General features: G+C 42.7%; 1 protein-coding gene across 1 annotated transcript; it reads right to left on the bottom strand.

The window, feature by feature from the left end:
• Positions 1–10,143: 10,143 nt before the first annotated feature.
• IL6 (interleukin 6) lies at positions 10,144–13,884 on the bottom strand. The gene is made up of 4 exons (XM_087754037.1): positions 13,427–13,884; positions 13,203–13,316; positions 12,830–12,976; positions 10,144–10,535 (listed from the first exon to the last, which is right to left on the bottom strand). The coding sequence occupies exons 1-4, from the start codon at positions 13,682–13,684 to the stop codon at positions 10,344–10,346; spliced, it is 711 nt and encodes a 236-aa protein (XP_087610163.1). The 5' UTR covers positions 13,685–13,884; the 3' UTR covers positions 10,144–10,343.
• Positions 13,885–17,528: the final 3,644 nt, after the last annotated feature.

Consider the following 17,528-nt stretch of genomic DNA (forward strand, 5'->3'; position numbering starts at 1 on the left):
GGGTAAAAATTCCTCTTTATCTTCACAGTAAACAGAAGACTGAGCAAATGTTTTAAATACTTAATATTCTTCAAAGGTTTCTTGCTTGAATGTCGGTAAGCCTCTGCAGCTGGTCACTATGCTGACCTGTTTTTGTGGTGGTTTTTTTTGTTTTGTTTTTCCCTTCCTCTTGGATTTGTTCATCTCTGGATACATTAAGGACTGAGAGTTGTACATGTTTTTTCTTAGCACAGTCAGGTAGTAAAAAGTATACTTTTCTGCCAAAGTTACCTTTAAACGCTATGTACATTTTCCATAATTTGGGATGGGGTGGGAGGACAGGACAAAAGTGCTGTCTGCGTGTGTATGCGTATATAGTTCCTCTTATTGTAAGAGGATATAGCCTCTTATTGTAAGAGGAAGTTGTTTTCTTCCTTCAGTTATACATTAACAAGTACGCTAAACAAGGTATATGCTTTGGTTTTACTCCAGAGCCTTGCTCTTTGGAATATCGTTGGTTTGGTTTCGGTTGGTTTTCTCCCTTTTAACACTGAAATTCAAGCACTGAAATGGCAACTGCTTGGTTTCTGGTCAATAGAAGCTGCATTGGGTAGATTACTCTCTCGCCTCTAGAAGTGTAGAGGCTAGTTTGTATCTATGCAGTGATTTAAAAAAAAAAAAAAAAAGTTTATTGGCTCCAAATTATCGTTGCAACAAAAGTATTCTAGATTTCAGATTGACTTTTTTTTTAACCCCATAGATTTTCAGACAGTTTTAATGTTAATTAAATGTTTAAGGAATAGGAGATTCCTCAGTTTCTCATCTACTATGAAAATTCACAGCAAAATGTTACTGTGTTTAAGGGCAGGCGTGATTGGAAAGAAAATGAGAAATGAACCAAGAGGAAAAAATTAAATTGAAAGACAAGAATTGGGAAGACAAAAAAAAGTGGGAAGCATTTATGAGAGCTAATGCAAACCAGCATGTTCCTTAAAATTCCATTTATCATGGTAATTAAATCAAATGTCATGAAATAGTGGAATAGCTAATGATAGTAGATCACTGACAGGCGAACAGAGCAAGGACTGAACGCAGAACGCTTTTCTTGTTACCCTATATCCTATTGCTAGTGCAGCTTTTCTAGTGCCTTTTTTCTTACGGTAACTTGAGATTAATGTAACCGCTCATATGTCTTAAATTCTGAAAGGAGTTCAAATTCTGATCCTTTTTTTTTGACTGATCCTAATTACAACAGTAATGGAATAATCTGTTGGTACTTGATAGTGGCTTGTCATGATCAGGGACATTTTTCTTCTGTTGAATCTAGTGGAATAACTGGAAATATTCAATACTAAGCCATACGGTATTCAGTGTAAAGTAACTCAGTTTTCTCAAAATCAGATTTTGCATTCCACACGGGTATACAATACCCAAAATGCAGCAGTGGGTGGATGGGCCCAAACACCTGCAGAAGTGTATTTCATGTGCTCTAGTGTGTGTTAGACATTTGGGGATGTGGTTTGTGGGTCTTAACCGCCACATGGTTGCTCCGGCTGCTTTCCAAGAACAATAATATTTGGCAAGAGGCAGAGAAATGGGGAAGTGTTCTTGTCTCTGTCGTTAAAAAGTTTTACATAAGCGTGGATGTACCAAGCACAGGCCAGATTCTGTGACCTCACTATGCTGAAAATTTCCCTTAAAAGTAGTTGTAGTTCAGTTTTTTGAAACTTGGAATTATTGGATAAATATTGCTTATGCAATTCTTACTTCTTAAATTTCACTTTAAGCACATCGGATAGCAAATTTTTGGTAATTCACTGCTATTGTGGAAATAAGTGAAGTTATTGTTCTCTTAAAAAATCCAAGTGTGGTTCAGGGAAGTCATTAGCACAGAACCTTTGGGTTTTCAAATTGAGGAAAAAAATGTCTTTCATAGTACATTCAAACCAAGTTAAATTGAATGCCAATATATAATGTAACATTTTTCATTTGTACAACCAGACAGGGTTTCATTCAGTGTAGCTCTCACTCTGTAACTAAAAGGTGAAACTCCTTAAATAACCATTCCTTTTTTCCCCCTGAAAAAAACCAGAATAAGCATTAATGATAAGTCTTGGTAATTAATTGTAAGGTAGCAAAAAAGCAGAATTGGAGAAAATTTTTTTCAAATTGAAAAATGCAGGAATCTTTGGTAGAAATGTCTTGAAATTACTTTGCAGTTATTGTCATTTTCACAAAATTCAGATGTGCTTATAAGAACAGAACAGCGTTCTGTGAAGTTATACGTTGAACAGATTCTTATGAAGAATCTTGATTCTCTAAAATAACTTCAGCAAATATGCTACTTTTAGTAAGATTTTTATTTTTTTGGTGGTTCTAGGGAGAAGAGGGCAGGTCTCGAGTAAAGTGGAGGGACTCTCGTGCTTGTCAAGGCTGTGGGCTAGGCTCTTGAAGTTAGGCGTTACTTGTTCCAAGTGTTTTAATCTCAAATTTTTACTTTTCCATCTTTCTCCCAGTAACACCTGGGTTTTATTTTACTGTTGGATGGGAGACACTTAAAAAAAGAACAAACATGACCTCCCCTGCTTGACTGTGTTGATCTCTGTCAAGTGAATCGGTGGCTTCTGCAGCCACGGATGGATTCTCTCCTGTAGCGGGGTTTGCGATGCAGTCCTGCGAGACCACGTGCGAACTCCTAGTGTTGGAATAAAGTCGACGGGTGCAGTTTACTGAAAATCGAGCAGTGACTTCCACAGCTGAGCTCAAGGCTGCAGTCTGAGATGTGCGAAGTAAAATCATGGATGCCCTCCTGTGTGCTGTGGAGATTGTAGTAACTTTGAGATATCCAGCTGATCTTACCTGGAGATAGGAATTGTTCGGCTGCGTGCCTTGTGCCTGCAAGGTGGAGGTGGAGGGTGCTTGCGGTTGCCTTAGCATCAGGGAAGTACCCCAGGTGGGAGGCTGTCGCTGGAGCCTGTTGTTCCTGGTGACAAGCAATTGCACAAGGGGCCGAGGGGAATGTTTCCACCTGGACCAGTCTTAGGAAGATCAAAAGTTGCCATGGGTCTTAGCTCACTGCTGCTTGCCAAAAATGAAGGCATCTTGAGGATTTTAATGCAAGACTGTCCTGTTCTCCATTTTGAGTTACCTGCAGTCCCATGCCCATGGTCCTTTCACATCAGGAAGACAACATTTCTTCTTGTCAGAAGGTGCTGGTTGGCCTCTCGGCCTCCTCCTGCAAGAGCGGCAATGGCAGCAACAGCTTTTGTTTGGTCTCCAGGGAGGGTGTCTGTGAACAAGGGATTGTCCTTAACCCGGGACTGAAGAAATGTTTTGTTTCTCCTCCTCTGGCCAGACTGTGAAACGCTAGCAGAGTGTCAGGAGGTTATGATGGGCAGGGAGCAATATAGAATTATAGAATCATTAAGGTTGGAAAAGACCCTTAAGATCATCGAGTCCAACCGTTAACCTATCACTGCCAAGTCCACCACTAAACCATGTCCTCGAGCACTACGTCTACCCTTCTTTTAAATACCTCCAGGGATGGAGACTCAACCACTTCCCTGGGCAGCCTGGTCCAATGCCTGACTACCCTTTCAGTGAAGAAGTTTTTCCTAATATCCAACCTAAACTTGCCCTGGTGCAGCTTGAGGCCATTTTCTCTCATCTATCGCCTGTTACTAGGGAGAAGAGACCAACCCCCACCTTGCTACAACCTCCTTTCAGGTAGTTGTAGAGAGCAATAAGGTCTCCCCTCAGCCTCCTCTTCTCCAGACTAAACAACCCCAGCTCCCTCAGCCGCTCCTCATGAGACTTGTGCTCCAGACCCTTCACCAGTTTCGTTGCCCTTCTTTGGACACGCTCCAGCACCTCGATGCCCTTCTTGTAGTGAGGGGCCCAAAACTGAACACAGTACTCGAGGTGCGGCCTCACCAGTGCCAAATACAAGGGCACTATCACCTCCCTGTGGTATCCTGTCTTCTGAATGTCTTGTTCACTGGCAGCCTGACCACAACAGCTGGTGATGGTTTTACCATGCAGGAATAATTTCTGTATTTTCTTAAAACTGCTTCACCCATCGTTGTATCCAGCTGGAGTCAGAAGATCAGTTATGACCTGGTACCATTGGGTAATCATGGCGGGCAGCAACTCTTTGGCCCTCGGTTGTGACAGCCCCTTTAGCAAAGCGTCTCCTGCAAGCTTGGCTCTGAGGACCTGCCCTCAGGCGTGAGCATAGCAAACAGCACAAAGGGGGACAAGGACATTGACCTAAAGAGAGGGAGAAAGGAAGGGAGAAAGCTAGGGTCCTGAAAAAAGAATAAGGACAAGGAGGTTGGTCAGAAGAAGAATAAGGAGTAAGAAAGGCAGACAAGGTTTTTAAAGGTGAAAATCAAGTAAGAAGTGAGAAAAATACAGGCGTGGACGTGAGAGAAGGAGCCGCAGAGCCCTGTGATACTTGGTGTGTGATGCTGAGGGAGTCGGGTGAGTTTGGTGGGTTGCTTGGTCTTGGTGTGTGGACTGGGATCTCCTGGAAGTAGGATGTGGAAAATTGTGCTGTTTAGTGTAGTCACTAAACATGAGAATAAAAAAAAGATATCTGGCTTTCAGGGTAAAATTGTTCTTAATAAGTTAATCTACACACGAACCTACCTTTTTGCTCCAAAAACTCTTCAAGGACTGGCCAATTGTGAGGTAAAAATGAAGCTGATAGGAACTTTGGAACAAGTATTTAATTCTGCTACAAATTCCTAGTGTAGACATGGCTGGTGTAAAGTCACTGTACTGTATCTCATCACAGTTATAGAACAGGGGACATGTGCTTTTTTCTTGAATTAATTCATCAGTAAAACTTGCATGAACTTAAACCTATAGCTTTCAAACATGAAAACTGCAAACCAAAGCGGCGTTCATGATTTTGTCACAGCAGGCCCCTGTGTTGGCAACGTATAAAAACTGTCCTTCACTTCTTTGTACAGCTGTGTTACAAAATGGCTGTAGATGACAAAGTGCTTCTTAAGATGTATTTTTATTGCATTGTGTTGTAAGTGAAGCAGGGATCTAACACATTGGTTGTTACAAGGAAAAATTGCTAAAACAAACTATATACTCTGAATATTTTTGGAAATATCTTGTTACAGCCTTGGAATTTAAGCTATGACGATACTGATGGTATATCTGGAAATAAAAGCTCATTACATCTTTTCTCACCACAGGAGCAGAGACCACATCCTGACAAAATGTCGTATGACTAATTTAATTTTTATGAGTGACTACTTAATTGCAATTTCTAAATAATTTTCCATGATGGTGTGCAATGCAATAGCTATTTCTTGGTTAAGCTTATGGGTTACATGCTCTGTTTCTTGGTTATGATTATGTTAATTCAGGATTAGGGGATGGGTAAGGCAGAGGGGATGCTTATCTGCCAAGTGGAAAAGGGTATTTGCCCTCATACTTTCTTCTCATTAAGAATTTGATTCCAAGTTTCTATCAAAAATAAGAAGTTCGAGCAACTGCAAAGCAGGGAGCAGGTATTAGCTTGGGAATTGAGATAAGCCCAGATTTCCAGTTACGTTCCAGTTCTGTTTATCAGGATCCACTTTATTCTCAGAGACCCCCCCCAAATGGTGCAATTCGTGACAGCGCAACCGGAAAGCAGTCCCTTGCCAGCCAGGCTAGGAGGTTGCCTGTACATCTGCCTTCATCCCAAATGGTCTCTCTTCTAACAAACTCCATTTCTTTTATAGCCCTGTCCCAGGTCACTGTGCTGTCTGATTAGGAGGGGTGTAAGTCTCACGATTTGAGGCACATCTTTATTAGATTTGTTAATATGTGCTAATGTGGGATCCACAGGCATAGTCAATATATAATCCCTCTTCCCTTTACATCTCTTCCCAAATTGTTAGTAGAAGTGGAAGAGGAGACAAAGACTATTGCTGTGCAGTAGTGATGGTGTGGTAGGTAGTTTGTCTCTTTTGAGCTGAGGACGGGACTTTGAGCTTTCCCTAGGTGATTTTACTTTTGTGTATGTGTGTGTAACAGCTCTAAGTGATTCTCTTTGGTAATAAAACTGTTAATATAATTTGCTTGTACATCATATTGTCCCTATTTATATGGTACAGAATGTAGAACTGTATCTATTAATATGTAAGTTCAAAGGGATAAAGAAACAGTTAATCATAAATATGTTTGCTGTTACTGAAACCAGTCAGGATTTTGCACTCGGTACAGTTGAAATGGAATAAAATCCTGAAAATACTGTGTTAGGTAAGCACTGTCTGGTAGAAATAAATATGGCAGGGCAAATCAAATCTCAGTTTTCTGAATTTGAAGATTAACGTTTAATTTTTTTAAAATAGATTTTTCTCATGAAGGTTTGAATCTTCTTAGATTCTGGTCACCAAATAGAAATTCAGATTGCAAAACTTCTGTGGTGTGTTATCTGATGAGACTGACAAAGTCAGTCTTGAAAGTATACAGAGATTTGGTTAAATATGTTTAGATTACAGAAATGAGTTGATTTTGTTAAAGAGTTCAGGGAGGAAATGGTATTTCAGTGTTGGAGCCTGCAGAGGCTGTGTTTTCTGAAGGTGAGGGGGTGGGTTTTGGTTTTCCTCTTATCAGGAAGAAGAAAGAAATTCACTGAGAAAGATCAGAAATTGTTATCTAATCATTCAGTTCGAAGCAAGGGTTTACAGAAAGCTTCCTGCCCAATATCATGAGGTTTGTAGTAATATGTATTTGGCAGCACTTCTTGACCATTAGGATCTGACTTTGATGTATACTGTTGTGTACTTATCTTTCTGCCATTTTATCTTTTAAATTGAATGTGGAAAAGAGTCACAAATAACATTGGCAAACTTAGGGGGAAGTTTCCCATTAAGCTAAGCCAACCTGATGGCTCGTTACTGCTGAAAAGTGATCCTGCTCGCCTTGCTTCACTGGTGGCATAACTCTTCCATCTCTTGTAGCATCAGCTCTGTCTTGCTAACCTCACTTGCCATCAGCCAGTAATAAAATCTGTGAAGGTACTAGAGATAGAGACAGTCTCTTCAAGTAGCTGTTGTTCTTTCTGCCAAAATTTAATGTTTACATCAGTGCATAGGCTTACTGGGCAGGGGATGGTACTGCAACCTGGGAATTGGATCAGGCTGAAATTTTTTTTTTTTTTGAGTTTCTTACACATCTGACAAAGTATGGTTAAAAACTAGAGAAACGATACTTCAGAGAGTGTTATTGCAAAAAAAAAAAAAAGTAATTCTGCATTACATATTACTTTAGTATTAGGTTGCATTCTGTCTTTAATTTTTTTTCTCTCTTGTCCGGCATTTTAGTGTCATGTCCACAGCACCGAGGAATATTTTGTTACTCATCTTTAACACTGTCTCTTAATACCGTGGGCTTTTTCTTGCATACTGTAGAGTGTATGCATGCTTTTTAACGTAGCTTTACCCTCTTCCTGCATTGGGAAAGCAAATTCAGCATAAAGGGAATTAGTAATCTGTTGAGCATTCTGAAATCTCTGTGTGAGGTTAACGAGTAGGGATGCAATGCGAACATGCGAAGGGGATAGCTGGGATCTGTGGGGAAAGGCTCGTCCTGTACAGCAACAGCCAAAATGCTTCTTTGCTGGCTAGTTTCCTAGTTTTTATAGGCAATTATTAGCAGGTCTTTTTGGTTTTGGGTTTTTTTTTGCCTTGCTCAGTGAGTTAGCTGTCAGTTAGGAGGAGCTCTCTTCAACAGAAGCGTTGAGGTATTTCATTGCTGCTAAAAGTAGCACAGTTGTTTTTGAGGATTGATTTATAAGAGTTAGGAATGCTCATTTTTACTATTGTTCTGGTTTTTTATGTGTTTGTGCTGGTCTGCCAACTAAAATAAATGTCCATGTGTGTTTATTGATTGTTGTAAAATACTTTGTACACAGCAAACTGGAAAAAGGACGGTCAGTTGGTTAGTTTGAGAGGCTCCATAACACGCTCAACAGTGTTTAGTTCTCCTCTGACTTCCATATGAATTCCCCACTGTGAGTCTTCGTGTGCCACAGACACCAGCGAGGGTCGGTTTCAGCAAGCGGTGCTTATCCTGGGGACAGTCCCCGAAGCTGGCACAGTGACAGCAGAACGATGGCCAGGAAGGCAGCTGCTGCACCGAAGTACCCTGAGAATTGCGGGTGGCTGTGGAGGAGCCACAGGTAAAATAACGGCAGCTCAGCAGCAGCAGCGGTGATACCTGTCACCCCAGGAAGGACTTGAAGTTGACCTCCCTGCTCAGCAAGCGGTGATCTTTGCTCATCTTCTGCATCCTAAAATGTAGTAGCACTTATATCTTTACTAGAATGGCGGGCGGCCTGGGGTGGCCACCAGCTGAAGGGTGCCGGTGGGAAGTGTGGATGCTTGTCTGTCAATTGTCTGAGATTTCAGTACCCCGTATCTTAGATGCCTCCTGGAATTCAAGGAGGAAATCAGCGTGAGTTTGTTTAGCTGCAGTGTACATAGTAACTAATGGTGATCTCGGGCAACTGCCCACTACTGGGAGAGGTGAGACCAGGAGATGCCTTTCTTTTTGGTCTTTCCTTCTTTTTTCCCCCCCTCTGTTCTCACATAGTAATAATAAAGTTATTAAAAGCTTCAATGTGGGACCCTCATTTGGTCTCATAGCTCTTATGGACATAATAAGGGCCAGAATGGTCTCTAACCAAATGGTCACTAAGAAAATCTCTGTGAATGTAAGCTGTGAAAAAGTCAGACCAGGCTTTCCTATGTCTCCTAGAGCACATGCCAGGACAGCGAAAGCAGGATCTTGCGCGTTGCAAGAAAACCCCATTCACCACAGACATCTTGAAGGTGACCACCTTGAAGTCTCCTCATTCCTTCTTGAGATGTTGCACAAGTCAAGACATCGGTTTTACCATGTTGGGCAAAGCCGTGGTTTGGTTTGTTTTGAGCCTCTCAGATGCGGGCCCTGGGTGGACTGGTCACTCTTTTGGCATCCCCAGCAGTGGAATGTGTGTGTGGACGATCAGATCACTCAGAGGAAGAGGAGAATTTACTGACATCCACATTCCAGGGCTCGCCTTTCATCTCCACCACCATGCCATGCGAAAGAGAGCGTAATTCATGTCCCACCGCTTCTAGGGACAAAGCTCGAGGGACTCCTGCTGCTTGCATCCCTTGTGTGTGTGCTGTGAATTCCTCTGAGTTTGGGTATACGAGGTACCTGCACAGCCGCCATGAAGCAGATGATACAGCTAAGGGATGTTTCAGCAGTTTGGTACTCAGGCTAAGGACATGTTCTTTTTTTTTTTTCCTGTACAGTATTCAAGAATTTGCATTCATGTTACATGGCTTGTCCATGCTAGTGGTATATAAGTGACAAAAGGCAAATGCATTAGATCGTCAACAGTCATTGACATCTTTGCAGCAATATTGTATCACCTAAGGCAAGAACCCAAGTTTTTGTTTTGGGTTTTTTTCTGCTTCTTGGGGGAGCGGGGAGAGATGTTTAATCAAACTTGGAAAATTCCCTTGGATGACAGCAGTAAGTCTAATCAGATGACAGTATTCATGTCAAACCTGTTAATTTGCTATCTTACCATTTTATTTGTTTAAAAGAGATTGCTTGACTTGTAAGCATCTGCTTAAAAACAGTTACCTTTTATGGAGTGTTGTTTATTAAGTATAGGGGACTCATTGTTCATTTGTTTCTCAAGAGTAAGGATCGTGTTCATTCTGAAGTGCCATGTGCAGTGCATCTGGTTCCTTGATATCCCATTTTAAGAATTCTGTGTTGATCAAGCTGTCTGTGTAGGTGTGTATGTATGTGCTATGTAGAAAACTCATGTAATTATACAGATAAAATTTAAATTCCTGAAGGTGGTTATTTTGATAATTGCCAGTATTAAAAAATGGATACATTAGAGTTCCTTAGTCTTATTTAAAGTTCAGACAGGTTAAACATTTTTTTTTTAAAAATCAGCTTTTATTTATTCTGAAAATATAAATAAGTCATAAATACCATCTCTTAAATATTTTAAAAGTGTAAGTTATACAACAATTTTTCTGGCTTCTGAAAACACTTTTTTTTGTTGAATACATATTAAATAAGTTGATATTCTGAATAGTACCATTAGAAATGAAATAAAATAGGTCCTTTGTTTAAATTATTTCTAAATATTGAAAATATAAATAGGAAACATTTAGAAACAAATAAATATTTTAAATACAATAAATAAGTTCCTAGAAGGAAATGAGAATATATATATAAATGCAAACCATTGTTACTATTTCTGGTTCTTAAAACAGAACAACACTGTCATCTGCCACATGACAGATTTGTAACAAAGGATTGTGCCTGAATTAAAACATTCAGACACTGAAACTCCTGGTGTTTTTCAAATAACGAACGGCCCTCACGGTTTTCTCCATAAATGAAGTAAAGTCTCGGAGGATGAGGTGGGTGGTGATTTTCTCTATCCAGGTCTTATCGGACTTCAGCTTTGCACGGAGGGATTCCTGGGTAGCTGAGTCTGGGATGATCACTTCACTGGGGTTTATCACCTGTAAAAAAAGACAATATTGAGGTGCCCTGGTTAAAACATTGTAATTGAGCTTGTTGGAGAGCATCAGTTCATATGTAGAATACATTCCTGACCAGCTGTGTATCCACCGCTTCTGTACTGCTGCCGACAGACCTCCCTGGGGCGGGTGCTTCCCTACAGCCCCGCTTCTGCAGTGGGGTTTGAGGTACCTTGATACCTGCTACGATTACTGCAGAAGAACCAAAGGGTCTCGTCTGATCTATACCATCTTTTCTGGTTTGAATGCAGCATCTGGCGTCGCGGTGCAACACGCTGCGCTGAGCAGATCGATGCACCTCTCCCGCTAACTGCGGACCATGCGGTTAGTTGGGAAGGTGCTGAACATGATTCATCCTCACCTGTACTGGCTGCTATGAGTCAAGTTAATTAGATGACATCGGAGTACTCTTACATCTTGTAGTACATGAACTGTTTCCAAAGATGTCAAACTTGTTTAGCTGCTTAATTCTTACTTTCCAGGCATTTAGGCACGTGGGAGACTGTCACCAGCTTTCACTGATGCGTGGGATCCTAACAGCAAGATGAGTAAAAGGAGCTATGTACCTAATGCTGACTGACAGCGCTGGGCAGCCGGTACCCAAGTGCCTTTTAAGAACTTGTCCTGTGAAGTGGGTGACTTCTGAAAATGGGAGTTGCTTACCCAAATCATGGAGCTGCTTTAGATGATTTGGGGTCTAGAAGCCTAACAGTAAAGTATCTGCTTCATTCTGAGTTTAGGATCTCTCCTGCCCTTTAACAAGTGACAAAAGCATGCGCACCTCCTTCTGGAAAATCTTTTTTGTGAAATTCAGTAAGATATGAATATTCTTTCTGTCCAGAGTACTTGGAAGTGGATTCTGATCACACACCCGGTTACTGGAGTATCCAAGTCCTTGTTCACGCTGTGAAAGTTTGTATCTGGATATCCAGACAGGTATCGTGCCGATGGATCTACCTGACCACAAATGACAGATTCTGCCCTTCCTCTCCTTGCCTTAAATAGCAGATAGACTCCTCTCGTAAAGAAACACTCCAACCTGGAGATCAAGACCCCTCTCTCTCTCAAAAACTCTCTAGTTTCTGCAAGTACAGGTTTTGCTATTGATCACTGTGTTTAATTCTGCCTGTTCCAATTACCTCAATCCTACTAATTTTCCAAAAAAGCTAGTCTCCCCCAGTTACGAAATGAACTTTCTGCAAACTAATGCATCAGGTTGGAAGCCAGCGGTCAGTTGCTGTCTTATGACGGGACTATTCTTCTCGGCTACCACAGTGTGAAAAAAGCAGTTCAGCTCCCTTTCACTTAAAGAATGGTGGACATAAATAAATATGTTAGGAAAGGTATGGCAAGCACACAACGGGCTTTTCAGACACCGAGAAACACCTTGAAAGAAGGAATGCCTGGAGATTTCCGCAGTCCTTACTCACCTGGGTGGTTCTTACTCAGGCAAATAGTTTCCCTGATGACAAAGGCAGTATTCATGTTAAGGGTTATTAACATGAGTAAGAACTGCAGGAATGATGTGAATTTTTGAAGTGTGATCTTTCAAAGCTCTCCAAAACATAGAAAACGACTGTCAGAAATTAATAGCATTTAGTTTACCGAATCAAAAGAGAATTGGGTATTTGTAAAAGAGGAAGATTTTTTTTCATGATGATTACAAGCAAAATGTGTGCTTTTCAGTAGGCAGCACCTTTTATTTAGTCAAGTTACTAACTTATGCTCCGAATTTAACTGTCTTCCTTGATTTTTGAGCTACTGATGTCTCAATATACCATACAGCTTGGCTTCAAAGCTTGTTTTGGAGAGTTTTAAAGATTAATAATATTGTTAAAATGTATTTGCTTTCATTTATGTGGATTTTTAAAAAAAGTTACTTATTTCTACTTCTCAGGTGGTTGCAACATTAGAAGGCTTAGACTGAACTGCAGTTCCACAATTAGGAACAAACTCCCTGAGAAATGTTATTTCTATCAGCCAGGCAGGGTTAGTGTATTTGTTCTTAAAACAATATGATGCATTTAATTGTTGGTTTGGAAATTAGAAATAACAATAGAAAGCAGGAAGGAGAGTTGTTTCTTTAAGAAAAGAAAACAAAACCGTGTAAAACCTGTAAGTCAGTCCTAAGGGTAAGTATCTGAGCATAAGGAACCTGTTTCCACTGAGAGACGTGAAAGCGGGACATGTTCAGCTTCGCAGAGCATCCTATTTCTCTGACTACACATCGGTGCCAAGCCGTAACAATTATCGGAGTGAACGTAAGACCAACTCACCATCTGTCTTAGGGTACGTGCCAGGTGCTCTGTGCTATAGCACAGCGATTCGATGTTTTGCTTTTCGCTAGTAAAAGTCTCTTGTACGTATTCAAGGTATGTCTGAAATGTGTAAAGCCCGCTGGAGATTTTCCTCAAGCATTTATCCTGCAATGAGAGAAAGGTGAGAAAGTCACTTAGAGCTCAGAAACACCTGGATGGCAACGCTGCGCAGGTAAGGGGACGATGCTTGTACAGAGAGTGGAGGTCTGTGCCACACCAAAGCCAGCTGGAGCCGGCACAGATCTTTAGGTCAACTTCTGCAGGTTTTTGGAGCAGGCGAAGATTGCCCCGGGTATATAGGATTAGACCAGAAAGGAGAGTGGTTCCTTGCCTCATCGAAGCCGGCGAGCAGACACCCGTCTTCCTCGGTCACCTTGGGGAGGTTGAGGTTGTTCTGGACAAGCATTTCCATGCTGTTCTCGCAGACGGTAAACTTCTCGCACATCTGGGGAGAGACACCAAGAGTTTTGGTCGCACCTTGTCCGGAGGCGGCCGCCCCCGGGCCGGGTGTGCGTGTGTGTGTGCGTGTGACCCCCCCCCGGGCTCCGTACCCACCTCCTCCTGCAGCTGGGCCGCCCGGGCGTGCAGCAGCCGGGCCAGCCGCACGCAGTCGGGCAGCGCCGCCCGCCGCGCCGCCGCCTCCTCCAGCTCGGCCTCCCCCGAGGAGTCGGCGGCGGGCAGCGGCAGGGCGGCGGCCCGCGGCAGCAGCAGCAGCAGCAGCAGCGGCAGGGCGGCGGCGGCGGCGCGGAGGGCGGGCGGGCGGCGGCGGCGGCGGGCGGCGCGGTCCCGGTCGCAGCCTTGGGGAAACTTCATGGTGCGGCTCCTCGGCTGCGGCCCCGGCCCTTTCTCGTCGGCGCGGCTGGCGGGTTGAATGAGCTCCGGGCATCCCTGAACGTGTATTTATCGAGGGGGCTTCGAGATTATTCATGGCCCGGGAAAATCCAGGGTGAGAACACGGGGGTGTGCGCGCGACGGAGCACGCCGGGCTTGACACAGCGCTCGCCCCGTCCGAGCCCGGCAGGATTGTGAAACGGGGCCGGGGGGGCCGGCTGAGAGCGGCCAGCGGGAGCATGAAGTCATCCTGCTCCTGCCCCGTAACTCCTTGAGGGCCGGGCTACCCCCGCCGCCGCCGCCGCCGCCGGCTCACCTGGCCTCAGGGCCGGGGCCGGGGCCGGGGCCAGAGCTGGAGCCGCCCGGTCCCGCTGCCGGCAGCCTGTGAGCCTGCCGCTTCCACAGAAGGTCTCCGAAATCATACATACATACATACCTACCTATGTACAGGCGTACTTTTCCTATTTTCTATATTTTCATATATTTTAATATTTTGATGTGTTTTAATGTTCTATACATTTTCTATTATGTATCTTTATCTCTATATTTTAGCTGTTTTTATTATTTATATACGTGAAACAAAATGCGCACGTTTAGGTGCTGCGTATGTGTAAGTTGCAAGTTGCCTCTCTCCCTGCAAACTAGGTACGGATAGGAGGAAATACATCCCGTTCATCAGCTTTAAATGCCGAGGGAAGGGCCCAGAGCCGGCTCCTACAGCTCCAGCAGGAGGGCGGCTGCAGGAAATGCCACGCAGTTCCCTGTTACCTGCTGCCTTATCTCTTTCTGCCTACCTGGGAGGTGCGGTGGGAATTTTAACCTTTCCCAGAGGGATTCTTCACCCAGGGCAAGTGTGCCCATTTGGCTCAAGCATGTAGAGCGTGGACTGAGTCAAACTGTGCAAGGCATGCTGACACTGAACTTCTGGAATGTCTTGAACCGATTTGGGCCAAACTGACTTTTTTTTTCTTTAGTGAAATCAGTGCCGTTTTCTCATGTAAGGAAGACCAGAGAAAGACCTGATTCTGTTTCGAGAGGCGCTGACAGGAGAGCGCAGAGCGGGGAGAACAGAGCACAGGGCATAAGAGTAGTGAGAGAGAGACGATACAGTGACTGAACTTGGGTGTCCTCATTTGGACTCTCCCTTTTAAAAAAAACAGGTACTGCTAATTCATTTTCTAAGAACAGCCTGGATGGAAAGCGTCAGGGAAGAAGCAAAGTACCACTGCTTTTTTATTTAATGTCCCATTCTGCCAGAAGCAGAAAGGCAGCTGTAGTAATTTTGCCCAGTGGAGAGAGATTAGCGCTGAAACGCAAGTGTGAGAGCACGATTTTCAACAGCAGCAATCCGTCTCTGCCCAGTTCCCTGAGCGCGGCAGAGGGGAGCCATAGCAATAATCTTCTGTAATGTTAGCTCTCCCTTACCAGGTCTGTGGTATTAAGCGTAAGAATAAAGCATACCATTAATGGTATGTTTGACTAGCATCAAATTAAAAGATCCGATTGCAAGGTGCCAAAGGATTAAAACAGCAAGACCAGATGAGCTCAGTGCTCCAGACAAGCCCGGTAAAATTTGCCTTCTGATAACCATCAGGGGCAGATACAGCAAGGACAGGAACTCCTGCCTCCCTCTCTCCACTCCTGACAGCACATGTATGTGTCTAGGAGAGGGATTTCCTTCCACTGCCAGGCGGCTCATAGGCTGTTCGCTGCAGACAGCCAAACTTTTCCTTTACCTCACCCAAATGAAAATACTGACTATTCCTAAAATCGCCAAAGCTTGGTAGAAGACTACATTTCCTTATTAATGTATTTTCAGCAGGCATTCTGTAAGTTAGTCTTGTTTGTAGCTCTGTAACTTTTAATTTTGTAACCTCATTTTATGAGTTGTCCTTTTCTCCTTGTGTCACAAAAATGTCTGTTCCTTAGCAATGTCCAGAGAACCTTTCTTTGCTTATCACTGTTATACAGGGATCAGTCTTGCTGATGTGCATAGTTGTATCTTCAGAGTGAAATAAAAGCAATTTTCAACTGTTGTTCCTCATCTAAAAGCTTCTAAGCCTTCAGTTATTATTGTCTCCTTTTGCATTTTGGGGTTTTGTTTGCTCTTTTATATGATTGTCCACGTGACTTTTCAGAAGTATGAAGTATACTTACATGCTCCAGTGGAAGTTGCTCATGAATGCCTTAGAAACTCAGTTTGATAATCTAGTGCAAAGCATAGCATTCAAGGGAAGGAGGAACTCTAATTTATACAATAGCATTAAAATACTTCTGCTATTACTCTGGACAGTTTCATATGGAAAACCACTTTTTTTAATTGGGACTGCACATAAATACTTTGCACTGATGTATCTATAATAATGTTTAAAGTTTGGGGAAGGCTTAAAGGGAGTTAATCCACACTGTACTACACTGTTTCATCAGTAGCCACATTGTTCAAAATGTAGTAAGCTCTGAACAAACAGCACTTGCTCATGAGTTAGCTACAGGTCAGGAGATTTGCCTGTTGGTACTTTAAAATGTAGAAGCAGTATTACTGAGACTCTAAGGTAGAATTTCTAGATGCAGATGATTTCCTGCATAGCATCTTTGTAATACTGCAGTTTACTGTTCTTGAATCCTTTCATTTCTATTCTTCATTTCACTGTACAGGTTAATTCTTTTTTTCTTGTCATTTATACTACAAATCAGATGACTGCATCCTGACATACAAAACCTTCCTAAGGTGGGATTTCCAAAATTCGCAGTGTTTATCCAACTTTTTCTCCTGTCTGGGCAATGGACATTACTACTCTACATTTCTGTGAGAGCAGAGGGGCCAGTTCTGAATGTTGTAAAAAATCCTCTCAGACTGTCCACACGTGAAAATTACTCCCGGTTACAGTCAGAGGTGAGTTTATAGCCAGGGAGCAAATCCAGGATCATCCCATGTGTCAAACTCTGTTTTCTAGGATCAGTATAGCAACTCACAGACCCGTTCCAGAACATTTCTTCTAGGATTGCCCTGCCAGCAAGCAAGCCCACGCCACTTTTGCTCCTGATAACCTGGGAGATTTGCAGACAGGAGGCTGTTTTCAGGAGAGCTGGGTTACAGCAGTGTGGAGATGCTACTGCCACTGAAGAATTCAGGACTGCAGAGCCATCGTGGTCAAAGTTTGTCACCCCTCTTCTGTCAGCCATCAGGCGCACGTCTGCACGGAGCCCCACCATGGGTTGAGGTAAAACCCAGTGCCACTGCCAGCAGCAGGAGACCTTGCTTGCTGAATGCTGTGAGTCAACTAAATGGCTATTTAAATGGCATTCCTAGATGGAAAAATAAGGTTTTTTAATTAAATAAGAGAATTGCTAGGGCTGCAGTATGTTCCACTCTGATTTATTTGTGTGTTTGGTTTGACTGTTTTTTCTTTCTAATAATCTCCACTATTCTACAGTAGTAATACAAACCACTATTGTTTATTCGGAGATTATGACTTCAGATTGTACTGTTGATAATAAGAGAAGGAATACAACTAAAAATGTGGTGTTCTGTAAAAGTGTTAGTTTGTGTGTGGAAGAAAATGCCAATTGTTGGTAGACCATTCAAGTGGGATCATGATAATGACTAAACAAATAACTTCCAAATGTCTTGCGTGAGGTGGAAAGCTGATGTCCAGTTCCCCTGACATATTTTTAGTTGAATCCCTCAAAGCTGGGAATGAAGGACCTACAGATCTTGTAAAAAGTGGAGATGAGTTCTTTGTAGTCCATCAAGACGTGAACACTTCACCTATTCTAGAGCTCATTTCTTTTAAGGATCTTTATATTGAGCATTCACTGACACCAC

The sequence above is a fragment of the Nipponia nippon genome, unplaced genomic scaffold (assembly GCF_047370975.1).
Source record: "Nipponia nippon isolate SJK-2023a ecotype South Korea unplaced genomic scaffold, ASM4737097v1 scaffold_1, whole genome shotgun sequence".
Classification (NCBI taxonomy): domain Eukaryota; kingdom Metazoa; phylum Chordata; class Aves; order Pelecaniformes; family Threskiornithidae; genus Nipponia; species Nipponia nippon.

Bases quoted from the DNA above. Each gene is read 5' to 3' on its own strand.
- IL6 (XM_087754037.1), bottom strand. From the start codon at position 13,684: ATGAAGTTTCCCCAAGGCTGCGACCGGGACCGCGCCGCCCGCCGCCGC. The intron at 13,317-13,426 runs GTGGGTACGGAG...GTCTCTCCCCAG, and splicing joins CGGCCCAGCTGCAGGAGGAG to ATGTGCGAGAAGTTTACCGT. The intron at 12,977-13,202 runs GCAAGGAACCAC...CTCTCATTGCAG, and splicing joins TGCTCGCCGGCTTCGATGAG to GATAAATGCTTGAGGAAAAT.